Source organism: Bos indicus, chromosome 4 (genome assembly GCF_029378745.1).
Source record: "Bos indicus isolate NIAB-ARS_2022 breed Sahiwal x Tharparkar chromosome 4, NIAB-ARS_B.indTharparkar_mat_pri_1.0, whole genome shotgun sequence".
NCBI lineage: Eukaryota > Metazoa > Chordata > Mammalia > Artiodactyla > Bovidae > Bos > Bos indicus.
In genome coordinates this window covers 46,453,965-46,476,801 of record NC_091763.1, presented here as the reverse complement: position 1 = coordinate 46,476,801, position 22,837 = coordinate 46,453,965, and the positions used below count along the sequence as shown (strand labels likewise).

The 22,837-nt window shown below is 44.0% G+C and overlaps 1 protein-coding gene across 1 annotated transcript in view; it reads right to left on the bottom strand.

Annotated features, from left to right (window-relative positions):
• Positions 1-5,086: 5,086 nt before the first annotated feature.
• LHFPL3 (LHFPL tetraspan subfamily member 3) overlaps positions 5,087-22,837 on the bottom strand; it is a 616,531-nt gene continuing 598,780 nt past the window's right edge. Inside the window, exon 3 of the mRNA XM_070787247.1 lies at positions 5,087-5,283. Within this exon, the coding sequence (XP_070643348.1) occupies positions 5,270-5,283 (14 nt within the window). The 3' untranslated portion in view covers positions 5,087-5,269. The remainder of the gene's footprint in view (positions 5,284-22,837) is intronic.

Genomic DNA, 22,837 nt, shown 5'->3' with positions numbered 1-22,837 from the left:
CTTGTCTCCTTCACTGGAGCACTTTGTGTACACACCCTCCCTGATGCTGCCTGTATATTTCCTGTTTTATTGAGATACAATTCACATTTCATACCATTCACCCATTTAAAATGTATGACTCAATGGTTTTTAGTATAATCACAGAGTTGTGCAACCATCACCATGAAGAATTTGGAACATTTCATCATCCCCCAAACAAACCCCATACCCGTAAACAGCCACTCTGATTGCTTCTTTCCCCCCCAGGCTTCCCAGATCCCAGGCAGCCACTAATCTACTTTTTGTACCTTATGGATTTACCTCTTCTGGACATTTCATTAAATGGCATCATACAGTATGCGGTTATGACCAATTTTTACAAACATAAAATTAGCTTAGATCTTGTCATGATAATTAGACCAAAACCTCACTTCCCAGAGATACCAGTCACATTGCTCATTTCAGTACAATAGGCAAATAAGCATTAAGCAGTAGGAAAGTCAGGTTCTGAATTTCTAGCAGCACTAAGCAGGCAGAAATCCTGGATTCCGTGTAAATCTGACTTACAGTCAAAAGAAATCTCAAGGGGTGTTTAGTAGACAAGGTACTTGTGATCACATGAAGAGCCTGCTGAACAGTTCTGTCCAGCGGGCCAGGTGGCAAACTTCCTGGAGTCCAGCTGTACCCTTTAAGATGTGTTTCTTGGGAAATTAGTTCTCTTACCTCTTGTAATTCTCTTCCCAAGGAGAATTCAGTAAATATGAAATAGGCATTTTATGTCTATGTCCTGACTGAATAAGAGGAGGACACAGAAGGTGTAAAATCAAATGTGTACAGTATCAGAGCAGGACCCCAGGACCAAAGATCCAGGGCATGCTGCCCCACAATGCAGTGCATTTGGCAGATTCCAAGAAGGAAGTGCCGAGAACTGGAGTCAGTGCTTTGAAATGGTGAGAACAGCTAGCTATTCAAAACAAAGGAAACACTCACTAGCCAGCTCTCAATCGCCTGTTTCTGAGGCCTGTGGTATGATTTTCCATTCTCAGAGTCTGAGAATTATAAAATGTGGCTTAAAAAGAGATGAGTTCTTAAACATAAGAGTTTAAGTATCCTTCTGCCAGTTCATGACGTTAATTAGGACCCATGTTTGTGACAAAGCTCCCTGTAGAGGTTACAGAAGGCTGGTCCATTGGAAAAAGGTACTGCCCAGATGAGCAAACTTGAGCTTGAAGGGAAAGAATGACTGAGTTTACATAACAGCAATGACCGAAGTGAGAGTGAAAGGAGAGGAGGGTGGAGAATGTCCCTGATGACAGCTCATTCCAAGCATGGCCTGGAAGTCAAATCCTCTCAATAAAGAACTCCGATGACGCCTAAGCTTTGTGCAAAAGTTTCAGTGACAGATCACAGTTATTCCCTCTCTTTCATGCAAATTTATACAAAGCTCAAGTTATCTTCATAGGCCTTAGGAAAATGCCAGATTGCCTTCCCTGATAGCCCATGCTTGGTCAGAGGAATGAAGAAAACAAATCACTCAGTTTATCTAGTCAATTAAGCTGGCAGACAAATACACATTCTAAAAGGAATCTAAACAAGGAAAAATTTGGAACATGGTCATTACTTTATAAACTGCCTTACACTGTTTTTATAATCCCTTCTGATTTCTTCTCTCCTCGTATGCATTTTAATCCTGACAGTGGGGGATGTGTATTTTCCTTCTTGCTGTCATTCACTGTGCCCGGTACACATGGGACAGAGAACTCTCATCATTTTAGGCTGCTGGTTTGAAGCCAAGAACTCACATACAGGCAGGCAATAGTGACACAAGGCAGAGGAAGCAAAATTTTAACAAATTAAGCAAATCAGTTTGCAACTAGTCAATAGTTAGTTGTAGCATCTTGAAACCCATTCCAAGACCCAAAGTGTTTTAGAAATTAATCCCATGAAATGTGTTGCACATTTTAGTGAACTGAAAGCAAAGTCACGGTTTTACAAGGAATGTATATTTTAATAAATCATGTGTGTAATCCCTTGAAACAGTCTAGAAAAAAATTTTTTTTTCTTGGGTGGGTGCAAACATGTTAAATGAAGTTGAAATATGAGGAAAGAAAATGCAAAGGTCCTGAAGAAGAGTTTTCTCATTCTGGGAAGGAAAAAAAAACCACCCCAAAACGTCATGTGGCTTTCTGAAGTGCTGCAGCCAAAGAAAATACTGCAGATACAAGCTGGACTAACCAAAAAATGGGCAAAAGATCTAAATAGATATTTCTTCAGAGAAGACATACAGATGGCCAAGAGGCACATGAAAAGATGCTCAACATCATCTCTAATTATTAGACAAGTGCAAATCTAAACTTACAAGGTACCACCTCACACTGTCAGAATGGCTATCATTTAAAAAATCTACAAGCAATATATGCTGGAGAGGGTGTGGAGAAAAGGGGACCCTCCTACACTGTTGGTGGGAATGTAAATTGGACAGTCGCTAATTTAAGAAACCTGCATATTGCTAATAACAGTATGCAGGTTTCTTAAAAACCTAAAAATGGGAACTTCCCTGGTGGTCCAGTGGTTAAGAATCTGCCTTGCAATGTAGGGGACATGATTTCAATCCCTAATTGGGGAACTAAGATCCCACATGCCATAGGGCAATTGAGCCTGGGCACTGCAACCACAGAGCCTGCGCTACAACTGCAGAGCCTGTGCACGAGTAGAGAGGAAAATGAATATTTTCCTCTGAAAATGAATATCCTGAAATGAATACACTGAAATGAATATCCTGAGAGATGCAACGAAGAGCCAACACAACCAAATATTAAAAAATAAATAAATATTAAAAAATAAAACTCATTAAGAGTCAAAAAAAAGCTCAAGAATATTAAAAAAAAAAAAAAAAAAAAACTAAGACTACCATATGATCCAGCAATCCCACTCCTGGGCATATATGAGGCGAAAACCATAATTCAAAAAGATACAGGCACCCCGATGTTCACTGCAGCACTATTCACAGTAGCCAGGACATGGAACCTGCCTAAATGTCCATTACAGAGGAATGGTAAAGAAGATGTGGTCCATATATATAATGGAATACTACTCAGCCGTAAGAAAGAACAAAATAATGCCATTTACAGCAACATGGATGGACCTAGAGATCGTCATAGTGAGTGAAGTGAGTCAGACAGAGAAAGACAAATATCATATGATACTGCTTATATGTGGAATCTAAAAAACGGGTACAAATGCACCTATTTACAAAACAGAAATAGACAGTGACAGATGTAGAACACAAATTTATGGTTACCAAGGAGGAAAATGGGGGCGGGGAGGAGGGATAAGTTGGGAGACTGGGATTGACATATACACACTATTATATATAAAATAAATTACTAATAAGAACCTACTGTTTCAGCACAGAGAACTTTACTCAATACTCTGTAATGACCTATATGGGAAAAGAATCTAAAAAAGATTGGATATATGTATATGTATAACCAATTCACTCTGCAGGTACAGCAGAACCTAACACAACATTGTAAATCAACTATATTTCAATAAAAATAAAATTAAAAAGAGTGAATATATGTATAACTGATTCACTTTCTTGTACAGTAGAAACTAATACAACATTGTAAATCAACTATATTCCAATAAAAATTAATTTTAAAAACTTAGAAAGTAGAAATTGGGGGATGGAAATACTGACCTTATGGAATTTCATGTTGCCCCTCCCCCCACATGTGGCAGGCCATTTCCAAGTCAGTGGTTCTCATCTAGGATGCTTGAGATAGTTACTGCTGCTGCTGCTAAGTCGTTTCAGTCATGTCTGACGCTGTGCGACCCCATAGATGGCAGCCCACCAGGCTCCCCCGTCCCTGGGATTCTCCAGGCAAGAACACTGGAGTGGGTTGCCATTTCCTTCTCCAATGCGTGAAAGTGAAAAGGGAAAGTGAAGTCGCTCAGTCGTGTCCGACCCTCAGAGACCCCATGGACTGCAGCCCACCAGGCTCCTCCATCCATGGGATTTTCCAGGCAAGAGTACTGGAGTGGGGTGCCATAGTTACTAGGAGGTTATTAAAAAGTCAGATGCTGGGGCTCGACTTAGACCTACTGAATCTGGGCCAAGATTTCTGATACTGAATATTTTTAAAAGCTCAACAGGTCATGGTGTTATAGCTGGGTCTGTGGGTTATACCTTGAAGATACATTGAAGTTGACTGCTGCTATGGACTGTTTCCCTTCCATATGGCTATGCTGACGCCCTAACTCCTGTGATGATATTTGGAAATGAAATCTCTAGGAGGTCATTAGTTTAAGGTGGCAGCATTGAGACTGGGGCCCTCATGATGGGATTAGAGAAGAGACACTCAGGCACTCATGCTTTCTCTCCACATAAGGACACAGCCAGAAGGCTGCTATTTTTGAGCAAGGAAGAAGGCAATCATCAGGAACTGAATCTGCTGACACCTTGATCTTGGACTTTCAGCCTCCACAACAGTGAGAAATAAATGTTGTTTAAGCCACCCCATGTATGGTATTTTGCTGTGGTAACCCTAGCTGACTAAGACAAGCATGCAGTAGATACATGGAGTTTCCCCTGCTCTGTAATGCTGGAAAAGCTGCAGTCATATCATAACACAGGGTTTTTCAAATAGTTTGAGGTCACATTTTCTATACACATTCAAACTTTTATTATGCTAGGCCTTGGAACACTCATATGTAAATGCTGAGCATCTAAGCCATGGGTGGGTGGGAATGGATTCGGTAAAGATAAATGCTTTTGCAACTGTTCTAGACAGTCTATTCCTTTTGTAATCCTTAGCATGTTTTCGGTCCTGTACTTCATTTGTGTACAGGCTTTCTTTGCCACTAGACCAAAACTAGATTCAGAGGCAGTACCATGACCAATCCACATCTTACTGTGACCAATCCACATCTGCAGCCTCAGAGTTTAACTGAGTGCCTGCACACAGTAAGTGTTCGATTAATATGGAATGAAATGCTTCTTCAGTGAATTGTACCTTCAAACATTTGAAGGATAGCTTTCTGCTCAAAAAAATAAGCAATAACATCAACAACACTTTTGATTACTGGACATTTTCAAACACAAAATCATAAAATAAGCTCCTATACACTCATCACCCTGCTTAAAACATTACCAACCTATGACCAATTATGTTTCAACTATATCCTACCACTCCATGTGCCCCCAGATTACACAAAATACACAATTACTTTGACAAAAACCCCACACCTTACCTCATTTCATCCATATTCTTCAGCATCTATCTCTTTACGATAAAGACCCTTAAAACAAAAGAAAACAGGACAAACTATAATTATAATAACATTATCAAGCTTGAAAAGATTAACTATAATTTTAATTACATAAAATATCCAGTTAGCATTCAAATTTTTCCAATTGTATCATAAATAAATATTTTTGTTTTGGTCTGTCTGAATCAGGACCCGATGCTCCCAAGGCAAATTTACCTCTTGATCTGTCTCTCAAGTTTTTTAACCAACAAATTTCCCTTCTTTTTCTCTTCTTGCAACTTTTTTTGTGTGTTGTTGAAAAAGCCAGTTTGTTTGTCCTGTAGAGAGTTCCACATTCTGGACTTTCCTGATTATATTTTTGTGATATCATGTTCCCCTAAAGTGTTCCCTAATCCTGCAAAGTGGTAGGTAGAATGATATCTAGAAGATTGATAAAATTCAGTCCCCACCACCTACCTGAAAACTGCTTTTCTTTGTAGGGGGTGAGGACAAGAAAGGCTTCTCTTTTTGTTACTATTGTTGCATAACAAATTATCACTTAGCTCAGCAGCTTAAATAACTACATTTTTTAAATTAATTATTTTTAATTGGAGGATAATTGCTTTACAATGCTGTGTTGCTTTCTGCCATATATCAACACAAATCAGCTGTAGATACACGTATGTCCCCTCACTCTTGAACCTCTCTCCCACCTCCCACCCCATTGTACCTCTTAACTTTTAAATTTTGCTCATGATATTTTGGGTCAGGAATTTGGAAAGGAAAACAGGTATGGTTTATCTTTGCTTCAGGGTGTCTAGGAGCTTAGTTCAGGCTAAAAACTATACACATACCCCAATACCAATATTACCACTGCAGCATGGAATATAGTTTTAAATTTCTTTATAGTCTGTTATGGGCTGAACTGTGTGCCTCCAAATTTATATGCTGAAATACCTCAGAAAGTAACAATATCTAGATAGGGTCTTCACAGGGGTAATTAAGGTTGAATTCATTAGGGTGGGTCCTAATCCTATGACTGGTGGTGTTATAAGAAGAGGAGATTAAGACAGAGACTGCACAGAAGACTGTGAAGAAGGAGAAAATAGCCATCTACACGCCAAGAAGAGGAGCCTCAGAAGAAACCGATCCTGCTGACCCCTTGATCTTGGACTTCTAGCTTCTAGAACTGTGAGGTAGGAGAATTCTGTTGTGTAAGCCACCCAGCCTGCAGTATTTTTTCATAGCAGCCCTGGCAAACTAAGACATAGTTCCTTTTATCTTTAGGATATATCACAGTAAGGATAGAGTTAGCTTACTTTATTATAAAGTTATTAGAAATAATTCCTTTCTGTATCAGTTCAGTCAGTCATGTCCAACTCTTTGCGACCCCATGAATCGCAGCACACCAAGCCTCCCTGTCCATCACCAGCTCCTGGAGTTTACCCAAACTCATGTCCATCGAGTCGGTGATGCCATCCAGCCATCTCATCCTCTGTTGTCCCCTTCTCCTCCTGCCCCCAATCCCTCCAAGCATCAGGGTCTTTTCCAATGAGTCAACTCTTCGCATGTGGCGGCCAAAGTATTGGAGTTTCAGCTTCAGCATCAGTCCTTTCAATGAACACCCAGGACTGATCTCCTTTAGGATGAACTGGTTGGATCTCCTTGCAGTCCAAGGGACTCTCAAGAGTCTTCTCCAACACCACAGTTCAAAAGCATCAATTCTTCAGCACTCAGCTTTCTTCACAGTCCAACTCTCACATCCATACATGACCACTGGAAAAACCATAGCCTTGACCAGACGGACCTTTGTTGGCAAAGTAATGTCTCTGCTTTTTAATATGCTAACCCTAACCCATGAACAGTATGAAAAGGCAAAAGTATGATAGGATACTGAAAGAGGATCTCCCCAAGTCAGTAGGTGCCCATTATGCTACTGGAGATCAGTGGAGAAATAACTCTAGAAAGAATGAAGGGATGGAGCCAAAGCAAAAACAATAACCATTTATGGATATGACTGATGATAGACGCAAGGTCTGGTGCTGTAAAGAGCACTATTGCATGGGAACCTGGAATGTTAGGTCCATGGATCAAGGCAAATTGGAAGTGGTCAAACAGGAGATGGCAAGAGTGAACATCGACATTCTAGGAATCAGCAAACTAAAATGGACTGGAATGGGTGAATTTAACTCAGATGACCATTATATCTACTACTGTGGGCAGGAATCCCTTAGAAGAAATGGAGTAGCCATCATGGTCAACAAAAGAGTATGAAATGCAGTACTTGGATGCAACCTCAAAAACAACAGAATGATCTCTGTTCGTTTCCACGGCAAACCATTCAATATCACGGTAATCAAAGCCTATGCCCCAACCAGTAACACCGAAGAAGCTGAATTTGAATAGTTCTATGAAGACCTACAAGACCTTTTAGAACTAACACCCAAAAAAGATGTCCTTTTCATTATAGGGGACTGGAATGCAAAAGTAGGAAGTCAAGAAACACCTGGAGTAACAGGCAAATTTGGCCTTGGAGTACAGAATGAAGCAGGGCAAAGGCTAATAGAGTTTTGCCAAGAGAACACACTGGTCATAGCAAACACCCTCTTCCAACAACACAAGAGAAGACTCTACACATGGACATCACCAGATGGGCAACACCAAAATCAGATTGATTATATTCTTTGCAACCAAAGATGGAGAAGGTCTAGACAGTCAGCAAAAACAAGACCGGGAGCTGACTGTGGCTCGGATCACGAACTCCTTATTGCCAAATTCAGACTTAATTGAAGAAAGTAGGGAAAACTACTAGACCATTCAGATATGACCTAAATCAAATCCCTTTCTGTATAGCTGCCAGTAATTCAATACACAGATTCATTTCCTTTGCTCTCAATCTTTAGGAATTTCTTTTTTTAACCCATCTTGTAAAATTTTTACTTTATAGTATTTAAAACATAGACATGGTTCCAAAGTCAACTCTACAAAATAAAGAACATTGGAGAAGTCAAGTCTTCTGTATATTTTTCTCCTCTTCACTCGACCCCCTTCTCCTTGAAGATAACCAGTTTTACTAGTGTTTGGTTTATATTCCATACCTACAAGTATTTCCCTTCTTCAGATAATACTAGTATACTCTACATGCTGTTGCACATCTTGTTTTTGTCACTTAACAATATATTCCAGAGATCATGTGGATACACAGAACCGCTTCTTTTCCACAACTGCACAGTATTCCATTTGTGTAGATTCCTTTCTAGATGGACATCTGTGTTGTTTTCAGTCTTGTGCTATTACATAAAGTAGTTTCTTTGGCTGACTGAGACTTTAGGATAAAATCTGATTAACCCTGCCAACATCCTACATCCACCCCTGTCTCAAAGTGAGTTACTGCTAGTTTACCCTGATTGCTAAGATATTCCATCTTCCATTCTTTCTTACCTTATTTGGCATAGGAAATCCTTAGCATGAGTAACTCAAAATTCTATATTCAAAATAATACTCACTGGGTGTTTGAAGGAAAAAAGCAGCAATTTCTAGTTCTGTGGGTTACTTACTATTTAGCAACTTTGTCTCCTTGCCCTCCGTCCCTCCTTCCTACCCTAAGCAAGACCAAAGTCAGGGATTGTAGGAATGCTTCTGGTTCAGCATTCCTTACATCTAGATGAGGAGTCAGACCACATCTCAGGTACCATCTCCCCATTGCTGATGTGGAGAACAATCTTCCAGTTCACTTACTTATTCAGTAAATATTTAATGAATGTGTGCTGTGTGTCACACATCATGCTAGGTGCTAAAGACAAAGTAGTGAACCGGACAACCTCATTATCTATCTTCCTGGAGCTCAGACAGTGGTCCTTAGGTTCTGGACCAAGCCATTTTGGTCCACACATAAAACAGCACTTAGTTATCCTTCCCAAGGAGCTCACAGCTTTGAGAATATCATCATCTTCCCAAGGTCAACACTAGACTGAGACTTTCTCCTCTTTGTATGAAAGTGATGGCATGCTCAGTCCTTTCAGTCATGTCTGATCTTTGCAACCCCATGAACTGTAGCCCACCAGGCTCCTCCATCCATGGGATTCTTCAAGCAAGAGTACCGGAGTGGGTTGCCATTCCCTTCTCCAGGGGATCTTCCAGACCCAAGTCTCCCACATTACAGACAGATTCTTTACCATCTGAGCCACAAGGGAACCCAGAAAGTGACAGGAAAAGGCCCAAAAGGTTTGGCAGTACTTTCAAGGCTTTACTCTCAGGTGGCCAGATTGTAGATCCAATGGGAGCAATTGCTCTAATTTTAATGGATAGTAGTGAGGCTTTCCTTTATAGGCCTCTTCTAAATCAATCATGTTTTGGTCTTAATTTTGCATTTATTTTGCTCTGGACTCCCAGATTCTTTTTATAAGAGCAACAGTCACCATTCATTGAATATTAAATATGCTCCCGGCTTCATGCTAAGTCTTTTCCACTTAAATCATGTAGTTACCTCCAATTATAAGGTAGGTACTATTATTATTGGGTTTCCCAGGTGGCTCAGTGGTAAAGAATTCACCTGCCAATGCAGGAGATGTGGGTTTGATACCCGGGTTAGGAAGATCCCCTGGAGAAGGAAAAGGATACCCACTCCAGTATTCTTTCCTGGGAAATCCAATGGACAGAGGAGCCTGGCAGGCTACAGTCCATAGGGTTCCTAAAGAGTCAGATGTGATGAGATTAAACAACATTACTGTTATGAGGAGCACATTGAGGTTTAGAGATGTTAAATAACATGCCAAGGTCACACATTTAATAAGGGCAGACACAGAGAAATCAGACTGTGCGGCAGGTAAGGCAGTCTCTACTATGACTAATAGGCTATAACTAGAAAAATAATAGTAACAACTAAGTTTTATTGAGCATTTACTATTGTACCAAGGACTAAGTGTGTACGCATATTTATGGGGCTTCTAGGGTGGGAAAAAAGTTCTTCCTCACCCCTGATATTTCCTTCCACATGGCTGAAGCACTTCTGGCGTAAAATTTCTAACCTCTCCTTTTTCCTTGACTCACTCCTCCCTAGGAGTGGGGAAGGACAGGAGGCCAGGAAAGGGGAGGAGCAGCAGTTTCTCCGTGGTGAGTATGTGGGTAGGAACCCCAAATGCGTAGCTCAGCCTCTCTCTTCTTTCTCTCTGCAGCAGGTCTCCTCCAGGGCCCCTATTGGTTCTCTTCTCCCCTAAAGCGTGGTTTTCAGGGACAGTTCACAGCTGGGCGGCATGCCCCAGCCTGCGTGGGCACCTTGCCTAATTCTGGGGTTCACTTAACCACACATATAAACCACTGACTTCAATAGAAAACCTAGGAGAGTAAAGTTGATATTTTTATTCCATTTATTTGACTTGTTCCTCTCCATTCCTTAACTACTCAGAGCTTTGTAATGGATGAGGGGTGTCTTTATTATATCCTCTTGAAACCTCAACATTTTCAACCCATTTAATCCTAGTAAGACTTCCTTTAAGAAAAGTACTCTTATCCTCTCAGATGAGGAAACGAAGCAGTCCTCATTTGGCCTCTCCCTTGAAGGATAAATATTTGCTCTTAGTTCAGGATCAGAAGAAACTAAAGCACGTGAGAAAGAAAGTCTGCAAACTGTTAAAGCTATACAAACAGAAGGCCATAGAGCGGTGGTTCTGGCTCTGACGCTGGCAGTGGGACTCTGATTAGTTAACTTTCCTGCTTCCGGTTCCTTTATCAGTAAAGCGAGGGCTACGAGCGGCTGCCGGTTGCAGCTCGGTCCTGCTCTCCCGTTCAGACTGTGAATCAATGGTGACTCGCCATTGACTGTTTCCCCTGGCTTCCTTTGCGTCATTGTGGACTTTCGGATGCTGACTTTTCCTTTGATCGAGCTGGGCCCAGTCTCTGGGGGACACGAAGTGCTTGAGGCTCCCCCTCCGTAACCGGCTGTGCCTTCTGAGGTTTGCTGCTTGGTTGCCTTTGGTTGCGCGGCAACATAACACACGCCCACACTTCCGGTCCTGAGAGCCGGATCTGCTGTCGTCGGGCTGTCGTTGAAGGGGCTTCCCCCACCCTGCTGCATTTCCTTGCTTCCTCACAAGGGCCAGATAATGGCGAGAGAGACCCTCTAGTCATTCCTAGGAAGTTGTGGGCACTGAAATACATGCACACCTACACCAGGTCACCATTAGGGAAAAAACCTCAAGAGATCCAGGCTTAAAGCCTGGTTTGGGACAGTGAGTTCTGCCGTTGCAAAAGCCTGTCCTTTCAATGGCACCGTGAAATCTCTTTGAGTCACCAGGTTCTGGGGGGATGGAGGCCATGTGGCAGGCCTACACTATGTTTCATCTGATTCCGAAACTCTGGTGGTTTAACACCGGAAGACAGCAAAATAGCAAAGAACGGAAGTGGAAAAAACATTTTGCCTAGTGGAAACTACCTCTGCTTCACCTGCATTCCTCCAAAACAGCAGTCAAATTAGCACAGATACCTCCTTTTGGCGGGGGCGAGGGTGGGGGTAGGGGGATGGGCATCCCCAGATGGTGCCTCCCCAGAAAGGACTTTGTTGATGAATTTGATACCCCAGTTCTTCAGAGGAGTTCTAAAGGCTTAATTAGAGGAACCTGAGGTTGTGTCTCCCTGCTTCCATAACAAGATAGGTCACTCTCTCGCATTTTTTAAGAAAAGAAATTGCAGTGGGGTTAGGAGACAAGAATAGAGCCAGAGCCAAGTTCTAAACCAGCCAAAGGAAATGTTTACATGCTGGGAAGTATTGGGACTACTCCTCCATAGGGAGGAACAGTGATGTGTTTGGTTTGACCAAGGGGAACAGAGGAATAAGACAAGCACAGGTTTTGAAAGTGCAAAAGAGTGGGGAGGTCAGTGTGTACCAGAGGGAAAAGAACAGGCAGTCAGGATAAGAAAGACTCCTCTGTCCTTCCGAACTTTGCCCTCATAGGACCTGTCCCCACCCGCCACCAGCAGACACTTCCTCACTTAGGTGGGGGAGGGATGTTGTGACCCTCTGTGGCATTATTCCCAGGATGAAAAATATGGGTGTTGGCAACCATATCAAAGGCCTGGAATTGTTCAGAAATCTTTACACCTCTGATCACCAGACTGCAGAGCCCAAGGGCCATTCAAGGCCTGTGGAAACTTTGGAACAATGGACTTGGCCCCCTGCCTATCTGTTTCCCTGGCTTTCTGACAGACGTATTGGGCTCCAGACCAATCTCCAACTTGCTGATCTCCTTCAAGCTGGTTCTCACTAGTTAAAGTCGGTGCTAAAGCCAACAGCAGTTAGAGACGGAGAGCTGAGGTTAGTGCACTCCACTCTTCTGGGACTGAAACTAGCCTGACTGAGTGAGGTACTCGCCTCAGTACACAATTTAAGGGACTGCCAAGAAACTCAATAACCAAGATAAATAATATTTAATATAATTAAAATGTTTTCTGATATTTTGTTCATCGTGGATTATTTTGCATTAGTTCTGATTTTTTAAAATGATTAATCCAAATATTACTAATCTTAAAATTACTGAGGTTTTTGGTTCCCCCTTAAATTTTATACCTTGTGGGGAGTACCTTAAATCATCTCACCCTAGACTCTAGCCCTGATGAGAAATGATTCACAAAGGGTTAAAAATAGGAGATATGGAAAAGCTCTGTGAAGATTAATCAGGAGGTGAGGCTCCTTCAGAAGGTGTGGAAAGTGTGGCCCTGATATCCCAGGCCTGGATACTGAAGTTGGGTGAAAATATGAGAAAAGTCAGCCTTGTTACAGAGAATTCTGCCAGGGAATACAGCTGGAAAGTTCTCCCCCAGGGCTCTGTCCAGTCCACCTGAAACTGTTCACAGGGAGGCTGGGGCAAGTGTTAGCAGTAGGTTGTTGCCTACTTGTATCATCTGAGAAGGATTGAAAAAGTTCCTTTTCCACAAGATCACAAAGGGTACACCATAGTAGAGTGGTCAGTCCTTTGGCTCTTGAAGTTATTTTGGTTTGAAAGAAATTGCCATTGTTATGTTTAAAAATGACTGGACTATATAATGATCTTTTACTTTTATATAGTTTGTTTCACTTTTTTCTATTTCATATTCAGTGCTCCCATTTCATTTCATTTATGTTTTCCAACTTCTCCATCTCTCTCTTTTTTTTCATGTTCTTTCTGAAGCCTTTATCAAGCATAGTAGAAAAGCTTTTGTATACCTATACATACATAATAAATATAATATATATATTTTAGAAAACTTAGGAATTTTTGCCTAACTAAAAATTTATGACATTTTGATTCTACTTGTTTGACTTAGTATGAATAGAATGCTAGATTTCTAATTTGAAAAATACATGCAACAAGCGACAAAGGTTTACTGTATCGTGCAGGGAACTATAGTCATTATCTTGTAATAACCTATAATGCCAAATAATATCAAAAATAATATATGTGTATATGTATAACTGAATCACTTTGTTGTGCACCTGAAACATTGTAAGTCAACTATACTTCAATAAAATATATATATATTAAGAAAAAATAAATAAAGAACCTGCCCTTATAATACAACAATCTCTGTGGCAAACAATTATTGGTAGAGATCTTAGCAGAAACAGACTTACTCATTCATTCATTCATTCAACAAATATTTACTAAGCACCTCAAACCAGACTAGAGTAGGATCTACCTTGCCCAATATAACAGAAATGACAGATAGGAATGTGAACTGAGTATACCAAGGTCAGGATCAAAGGCAGGGCAGGATGGCAGAAGGACCCCTCATTCAGTTCAGATCTCCTTCCATCTGGGACTATGGTGTGTAAGGAAGAGGAGGACTCAGGGAAGGCACCTGCCTGGGATTACAGAAAGGGACAGAGAGAACTCTCAAAATACCCTCCATCCGTCTCTCAGATCTGTGCCTGGGCTTTGCAGGACTAAGCATGACCTTAATTCGCAGAGGTCTTGCTGCACAACTCCAGGGGTGCCATTCTCCTAGAATATAGTGGCTTTGGACAGGATGGAGGGTTCTGTCCTGGCACAGTGAAGACAGTCTCTGAGAGGGAGCTGAGTTTGCCCCCAAAGTTATGTCACTGAGCATCTGTGGGCCTGTGCACCAGGAATCCTGACCCTTGTTGGGGGGCGGTCAATGGGGGGGGGCGTGGAAGAGGAACCTAGATGGGTCCCACCTCTTGGATTTCTTCCCAGGGCTGACCTGACACTATGAGAGTTTTTTGGGCTTTGTGGCCCTGGCCTAGCTTCTTGGGTGAGACAGGGGCTGTGACCCTAGTTAGGCAGCCTCCCTGGGAGACAGAAGCCATTCCACTGGTGCTCTCCAGGATGTGCTTCCCAGGGGAGGTGGCCCGGGACCTAATCACTGGTCAGGAAGCCTGGGAAATGACAGGAGAGGGGACGCCAGGAATGTTTTAGGTCCCTGAAATCTCTCTCTTTTTAAACAATTAACCAACAAACACGTATGCAGTGCTTTTATATACACCTTCCTGTTCCCTTTTCATGACAACTCTGTTATGAGAGGTTCTATTATTTTATTCCTGTTTTCCAGCTGCGGAAATTGAGTCCCAAGAGGTGACATAATGTCCAGATAAGACAGTGAGTAAATGGAAAAGTTGGGATTGAATGTTACATTGGTGCCTCTTTCCCTGTGTCACTCAGGTCCTGTGACCCAAATACTCCTAGACCTCAGACCAGAACCCGGGGTCACCCTTCCCTCCTCACACACGACCCCTGGCAGAGAGTGTTTCTACCTGAGAAAGGGGCTCCATCTGCTCATTTTCCCTCTCTTCCTGCCACTATCCTAGTTCAAGCCATACTCGTCATTCTGCTACCACTCCTGTAGTCCCTTGGTTTTTGTTTATTTTTTTCCTCTTCTTGCTGGCTGTGTGTCTTTGAGCAAGTTCCTCAACCCCTCAGGGCCTGTGCATTATCTCCTTAAAAGGGAACTGAGACTAGGGCCGCCACTGGGCTATGCTAAAGATTAGGCACAATGCTTCGTTTACAGGAGTTCCTTCCAAGAGAATTATAAATGTGAGACTCACGTGTAATTTATAAACTTTTCTAGTCACCATATTTAAAAAGGCAAAAAAGAAATAAGTGAAATTAATTTTAGTAATATAATCTATTTAACACCACATATATACACAGTATCCATTTTAAAGGGGCTTCCCTGGTGGCTCAGATGGTAAAGAATCTGCCTCCGATGCTGCAGACCTGGGTTTGATCCCTGAGTCGGGAAGATCGCTTGGAGAAGAGAATGGCAGCCCACTCTAGTATTCTTGCCTGGGAAATCCCATGGACTAAGGAGCCTGGTGGGCTACAGTCCATGGTGTGGCAGAGTCAGACACCGCTGAGCAACTAACACTTTGACTTTAGTATTTTAAAATATTAACGTTTATGTTCATTTATTTCATAACTAAGTTTTCCAAGTCCAATATGTATTTCACTCTAACAATGTGTCTCAGTTTGAAGGACTAGTCACATTTCCAGTGTCCAGTAACCACTTGTGGCCAGTGGCTCCTGTCCTGGGCAGTACAGGCTTCAAGTGCTCAGAGCAAGGGCCTGCTGCGTCCGTGTGTGCTCAGCCAGGGGCCTGCTGGCTGTGTACAGTGTCACAGCTGTTCCATGGCCCCGGGCCCCAGGCACACGCTTCCTCCTGAGATCATGGCTTCTGCTCTTGCTGTTCCCTGCCTGCTGCCTTCACCATAGGAGGTTATGGGGCTGACTCCAGGGGACAGAAGTTCTGTCTCGTTTCCTGCCAGCTGTCAGCCTGAATGCGAGGCCCAACACTCCTTAGTTTTCTTGTCTGCTCATGGGAAGCCCTTCCACTAAGCGAACCTAATTATAACCAATCAATCTTCAAACAATGAGTGTGTCTGGTGAGGCTCCCGGGGTGGGAGAGCATATTTTGGGTAAGGAGGTTCAGGAAATTCCCCTTTGAGTCAGGAGAAAAGGCCTGTCCACATCCCCAGCCCCATGATGCAGAGGAGGGAGGTGCCAGAATCCACAGTGGAAGGAGGTGATTAGGAAGCGGTTTCTGGGCAGAGCGCCGAGCCTCTGCAGAGTTTAGGCTGTCCTTCCATTTCTTTCATCTTAAAAGAGTTTGCCTAGAAGCATCTGGAGCCTGGAAGGACACTCTGCCCTTCAGCGGGGTTTCCTGCTCCCATCCCCAGTGCTGCCTGCCTCTGCCCAAGCACAGAAGCGGAGTACTGTCTTCAGAGAGCTGGGTCCAGCGGGCCAACTGCTGGCCCTCAGCCTCGGCTCAGCTGCTGCCAGGGGCTACTCATGCTGGGGGGTCCACTGAGCAGTGCTCCTGCCCAGAGCATCTCCGTGGCTTGGCTTTGCCTTCCTCCTGTTGCTCAGGAACCCAGCTGTAGACATTTGCTGGGGCTGCCCTAGCAAAGCACCACAAACTGGCTGGTTTATCTTAAAAGAAAGTTACTGTCTCCCCATCTGGAGGCCAGAGGTCAGAAATCAGGGTGTGGGCAGGGTGGGTTCCTCCTCTGAGCTGTGAGGGAAGGACCTGTTTGAGGCCTCTGTCCCAGCTGCTGGCGGCCTCTGGAATTCCTTGGCTTATGGGTGATGTCCTTTCAGTGTCTCTAGGCTTGACTTCCTCAGGGTCCACATATCCTTTTACAAGGAGCCCAGTCAAGCTGGATTGGGATCCACTCTAATGACCTCATTTAGCTTGTTTATCTTGGTGAAGACCCTATCCAAACAAAGTCACTTTCTGTGGTACTAAGAGTTAAGATTAAACGTGTGAATTTTGGCGGAAGGACGCAATCCACTTTATAACACCAGCCTAAGCTCTTCTGGAAGAGAATAGGGAACGTGGGAACCAAGGAGGTTACTGAGCCTCTGAGCTCTCCAGGGCCAGTGACCGTGTCTTCAAGCCTGTAGTGTATCCCATAGAGCTGCCAGGATAATTACCCATAACTACCAAACCAGCTCACAGAAACTCAGAATTGCCTGGGGCTGCAGCCAATACAGTGACCAACAAAACTCTGCCCCTGCCCTTTAGAAAATGTAATCCAATAGGAGAGATAATCAAGTAATAAAATACAGGGCAGAGAAAGGTATGGAGAATAAAGCCATAGAAGTGGGAGTACTTTCTTGCGGTTCAGAGATAAGTGAAAGATTCATGGAGAATTGCTTCGATGACAGAAGCTTGGCAGACCCTTTGAAGGCAAAGATGAGACCAGCTGGGCACTCCTGGGGTGGAATTCCAGGGAAAGGTGGGCATTCCAGGGAGGACTGGACTGCTTGGACGTGAGTGGAAGCAGCTGGGGACAGGGTGGGAGAGTAGGACAAAGCCTGCTTGTGGTGGGCTTTTCTTGCTAGGCCAGGAGGCCCGTGGGGTGTTTTGTAGCAGGAGCACCACATAAAGCAAGTCACTCCTTAGGGATATACATCTGGTCAGTGAGAATGGGCTGGGAGGGCTTAAGGTGGTGGAGGAGGGCAGGGGAGGGCTTGCAGGAGTCTGGGGAAAGGCCTGAGTTAGGGCAGGTGCCGTGGAAATGCAAAGAGAGGGTTGGGAGTGGGGAAGTGGAAAGGAAGAGCCCAGAGAACATGATGCCCAGGTGTGGGAGAAAAGAGAGCAAAGACAAAGATGGCTTCAGCTTTTCAAGTCTGGGCAATTCAGAGAGGGCGGGTACCCTTCAGAGCAGGAAGCAGAGAAGTCAGGGTGTGGTTGTGCTGCTCCGTGCAGACACACCCTGCCTGGGGGGGCGGCGGGGGGGGGGGGAGACTTCCCCTCCTCCCGCCTCCCTACAATTGCCAAAAGCAGGAGTAGCCTCCCCTGACCCCACTTCGCCTCTTTTTTTCCCTCAGAAGCTGTGTCTTAATCAGTTAAAGGTGCTCTGTTGTCTCAAGGGTGTTCTTAATGTCATAAGGAGGAAATGAGAGAAGGGAAGGATGTGAAAGCAATATCAGGGAGACTATGAAAAATGACGAGGTTTCTGTGGTGTAAAATAGATATCTGACAACATCAGCCCACAGCTGGCTCAGTATCCACAGAACACCTCTGACACTGGCATCCTCCTTTTGAGGCAAAACAGACACTTGTATTCAGTCCCCAGGTCCTGGTTTTTCTCCAGAACCTGAAATGTATGAGACGTAACTTGTGTCTCCTTATGAAAACTTCTCATCTCCTATGTGTATAGGCTCTGGAACATGCCTGTGCAGTGTGTGTGCACGTGTGAGTCTGTGTGTACTGTGTTCCCTGCTTAGTATCTCTTTGTCCCTACCCTATCTCAGCCCTCTCCCACTGCTAGCAAGTTCCAGGGCCCCCAGCCTAATCAGGCAGAAACTCTAGTATGGATAGGGAGATACCAACAGTGTAGCTGGAAAATCACTCTCTGCTAATAAAGATGCTGAAAATGAGATCTAGCTGACGCCACCTTTTTTGTCTCAGCCGTGATCTGTTATCTCTGAGGGCTGAGGTGTAGGGTGAGCTCAGTTAAGAGATGAGGTTGGGGCCCTGACCACACCTGTTTCTGGACGGGGCTCACACAGGAAAACATCTGGAAACATCATGAGGTTGAGTATAACGCAGCACAGTGTAAAAAGGCTAAGCAGTCAGCCTGATGGAGACAATGGGGTTGAAAACTATAAAAGGCTGGGATATCACCCCTTCTGGTTTCAGCATCTGCCACTTCATAAAAGGATTTAAATGCCATAAGAAATGATCCAAATGGACTGCGGTAGGGGAGTGGCGAAACCATTACCTTTTATCCATATAATAAAACATACTACAGTCATTAAAAGGGAGTGGCAAAAGTGATTATACTGACATGGAAAGATGTTTATAATCTATTGTTGAGCATATACTGTAGTAGCTAATTTGTGTGTGTGTGTGTGTGTGAAAAGCATATATAAACTCAATGTTGAAACTGTTTGTGACCTAGCCGTATTGGGGGTGACTTATGTCCAAGTTGTATTATGGGTGATGTTTCTCTCTTTTTCTTCCTTTTTTTTTTGTTCTTCAATGAAAATATAGTACTTGTGAAATTTGAAATAGATATAATGACTTATCAGTTATTTAAAAGTATTTAATATATGCCCTCAGAAATACTTCGTTGGTGCTTAATTAGAGAGCAGCCTTAGGTGAGGAGCATTTCCTGACTACGCAGGGGTCCCCCCCCAGGCCCTCTCCTCAGGGCTTTCCATCTCAAAGCTCCTGTCAGCAGGACTGCTCTCCTGAATCCTGCTGGGGAGGCTGTGGGGATAAGCATCACTGCCTTCATCAGGAGAGGAAGGGGGTCTTAGGCAGGTTCAGTGACTCTTACTGCGAAATCCCGTTACTCGGGTCCTATAGGAGGTAAGGATTGGCCTTCCTTTCTCTCTTCTCCTGTTTTCCAGCTGCTTCTCTCATGAATAGGTTTCCTTCTGGTTTCAGTCCCATGACTTTGCTCTCCCAGTGCTATTGTACCCAGGCCAGCTGGTGAGCAGGACTGGTTTTTAGGGTTACAGAGTCTTCAGGTCACACTGGGGTTAAGTGCCACGGGAAAGGCAGAAACAAAGTTAGAAGGTCACCGGGAAATCAGGGGGCCGGGGCCAGGGTGAAAGGAGGTGGGCCTCCCTGTACTGCATGATTGGAGGGCCTGTGCTAAGGGGGCAAGTCACGCTCAGGAACTTGAGTGCAAGGTTCCTGCAGCAAAACTCTTAGGGCCGGAGGAACATCCAGCTGTTCTTCAGACAGCTGTGCAGATTTTTGTCGCTGCTCTGAAGGGTTAGTCAGACCCACCTGTTCAGCCCCACCTTGCCCTCCATGGGGCACCATGGCTGCAGGTGAGGATGCTCTGCTTTCTGTAGCGCCTGCAGTGAGTGGAGCCAGAACTTCGGTGCAGCCTTAAACACTGTTGGGTGGTAGGATGGCTTGTTCTTTGTGAGTTTTTACTATGACCCAGCTATCAGTGTTTCATCTGGGGAAATCTGACCTGGAGAAAAGGGGCCACCCGAGGATACCCAGATTCCCCAGGGCCTCGGGCTGCAGCCTCTCGACTCTTCTTGACTGCTCTGCTTTTTCTTTTCTAAGGACAGAAGAATTCCAACAAACCAACTCCAGGGGGTTCAGCCAGAAAATAGGGAGCAGTGGTTACAAACTCTGCCTGCAACCCTGGGTTACTTATATAATTTCTCTGAGTCCCAGTTTCTTCATATGTAAAAAGAAAGACTAATGGTATATGATTTGGAGTTGTTGTGAAATAATGTATCTTAAAGAATTTAGAGGACAGCACTGGGAGGCACTAAACAGGGATGGACTAGAAAAACATGTAGCAACTGGTAAGGGCAGAGACAGCTGCTCTCATCAGAACAGAGGGCAGGGCTGCTGGAGCAGGCTCCAGAGAACCACTGGGTGCCAGGTGTTAACTCATTACCTGCTGGATTGTGGGGAGACTCCAGAAACTAGCTGGGGTGATGAGAAGGGTAATGCTGTGTGTCCACAAGCATGAAGTTACTTCAGTATTTGTAACTGTCAAGTATGCGAAGAGTTGACTCATTAGAAAAGACGCTGATGCTGGAAGGGATTGGGGGCAGGAGGAAAAGGGGACGACAGAGGATGAGATGGCTGGATGGCATCACCGACTCGATGGACGTGAGTTTGAGTGAACTCTGGAGGTTGGTGATGGACAGGGAGGCCTGGTGTGCTGTGATTCATGGGGTCGCAGAGTCGGACACGACTGAGCGACTGAACTGAACTGATGGCAGTATACCACCTGAATATAGATTGTACTTCTGAATGTCAACTGTTAATTATTCATTAGGATAAGTAGATATTAGCTACAGGACTTTGAAAGCTATCAGGTTGTCCAAAAATTTCACTTGGGTTTTTCTGTAATATGTTATGGAATAGATTCCCTCCTCCCCACTATATGTGTGTGTGCACTGACAAACAGACAGACAGACAGACACACACACACACACACACTCACAGAACATCTTAACCTTTAAGGCAGAAAACCCAGAAAAGTAAAGGACCGACATGTGTGAGACTTGGACTGCTGCTGCTCAAATGTGCGGTCTCAGGGTCTGGAGCGTGTGGGTGCCCGCAGCCTGTCCAGAAGGTATTACCTTCTGACGAGCCTTGCAGGCCCGCTCTGCCTCGTGTGGGTTCTGCAGAGTTCACACTGCAGTGCCAGGGAAGGTTGGGTGGGATACGAGAAAACCTCCCTGGGCTCTGGCGGCAAATCAAAGTGTTTTCTGCTAGTTTGCTGCTGCTGCTGCTAAGTCACGGCAGTCGTGTCCGACTCTGTGTGACCCCATAGACGGCAGCCCAACAGGCTCTTCTGTCCCTGGGATTCTCCAGGCAAGAACTCTGGAGTAGGTTGCCATTTCCTTCTCCAATGCATGAAAGTGAAAAGTGAAAGTGAAGTTGCTCAGTCATGTCCAACTCTTCTCGACCCCATGGACTGCAGCCCACCAGGCTCCTCCTAGGACTGCCTTAACCCCGTATCACACACTGGGCGGCTTAAACAAGAGGAAGTCATTTCCTTGCAGTTGTGGAGGCTAGAAGTTCCAGATGAAGGTGCCCACATGTTGGTTCCTTCTGGGGGATCTGTTCCCGGCCTCCCTCGTTGTGTTGCAGATGGCTGTGTTACACAGCATTTTCCTTGGGTGTGTGTCAGCGTCCACACCTTCTCTTTTTACAAGAATTCCAGTCACCTTGGATCAAGACCTTTCTTAATGACCCCACTTTAGAGCCTATCTCCCACTGTGTTTACATTCTTTGGTTTTGGGGGTTAGTACTTTAATATAACAAACTGGGGGGAGACATAATTTGGTTCATAACAAGTTCTTTCCTCCTAGCCTGGTGTACCCAGCATACTTTGCAGGCTTTTCTCTCTGGCACATGTAGGGTACATGCTACTCTGAGATTTCTCCCTGTTTCTTCTTCTTTTGCTTCTTGTGAAAATACTCAAGCACATAGTAGGATATCTGCTGATACATGTATACCTCACTAAATTCAATACAGCTTACACATTTTGTCAGATATCATTCTTTGTATGTATGTATATGTATTTCCCTAAAGGTAAATATTTAAGTTACCTCTAAATGTTGTAGGATGCACTTCTAAATATAAATGATAAAGAAAACGATAGTCTTTCACACACCACTGTACCATCATCAGGTGTGTATGTGCTATGCCGCTTCAGTCATGTCCAGCTCTTTGAGACCCATGGACTGTATCCCACAGGCTCCTCTGTCCATGGGAGTCTCCAGGCAAGAACACTGGAGTGAATTGCCATGCCCTCCTCCAGGGGATCTTTCGGACCCAGGGACTGAACCCACGTTTCCTGTGTGGCTCCTGCGTTGCAGGCAGATTCTTTATCACTGTGTCCTCGGTTCTAACAATAATTCCCTATATCATCTAAATATAATCAATCCATATTCATAATTCTTAGACTATCACCAAAATGTCTTACAATGATTTTCTTCACCAACCAAGCAAGATTCATGCATTGAAAATGGTTATGTATCGTCAGTATCTTGCCTCTTTTTAGCTTAAACATTTCTCCCTCACCCTTTCTTTTCAGGATACTGACTTTTTGAAGACACTAAGCCACTCATTCTGGAAGACATTCCAGCCACTAATACTGGAATGTCCCTTG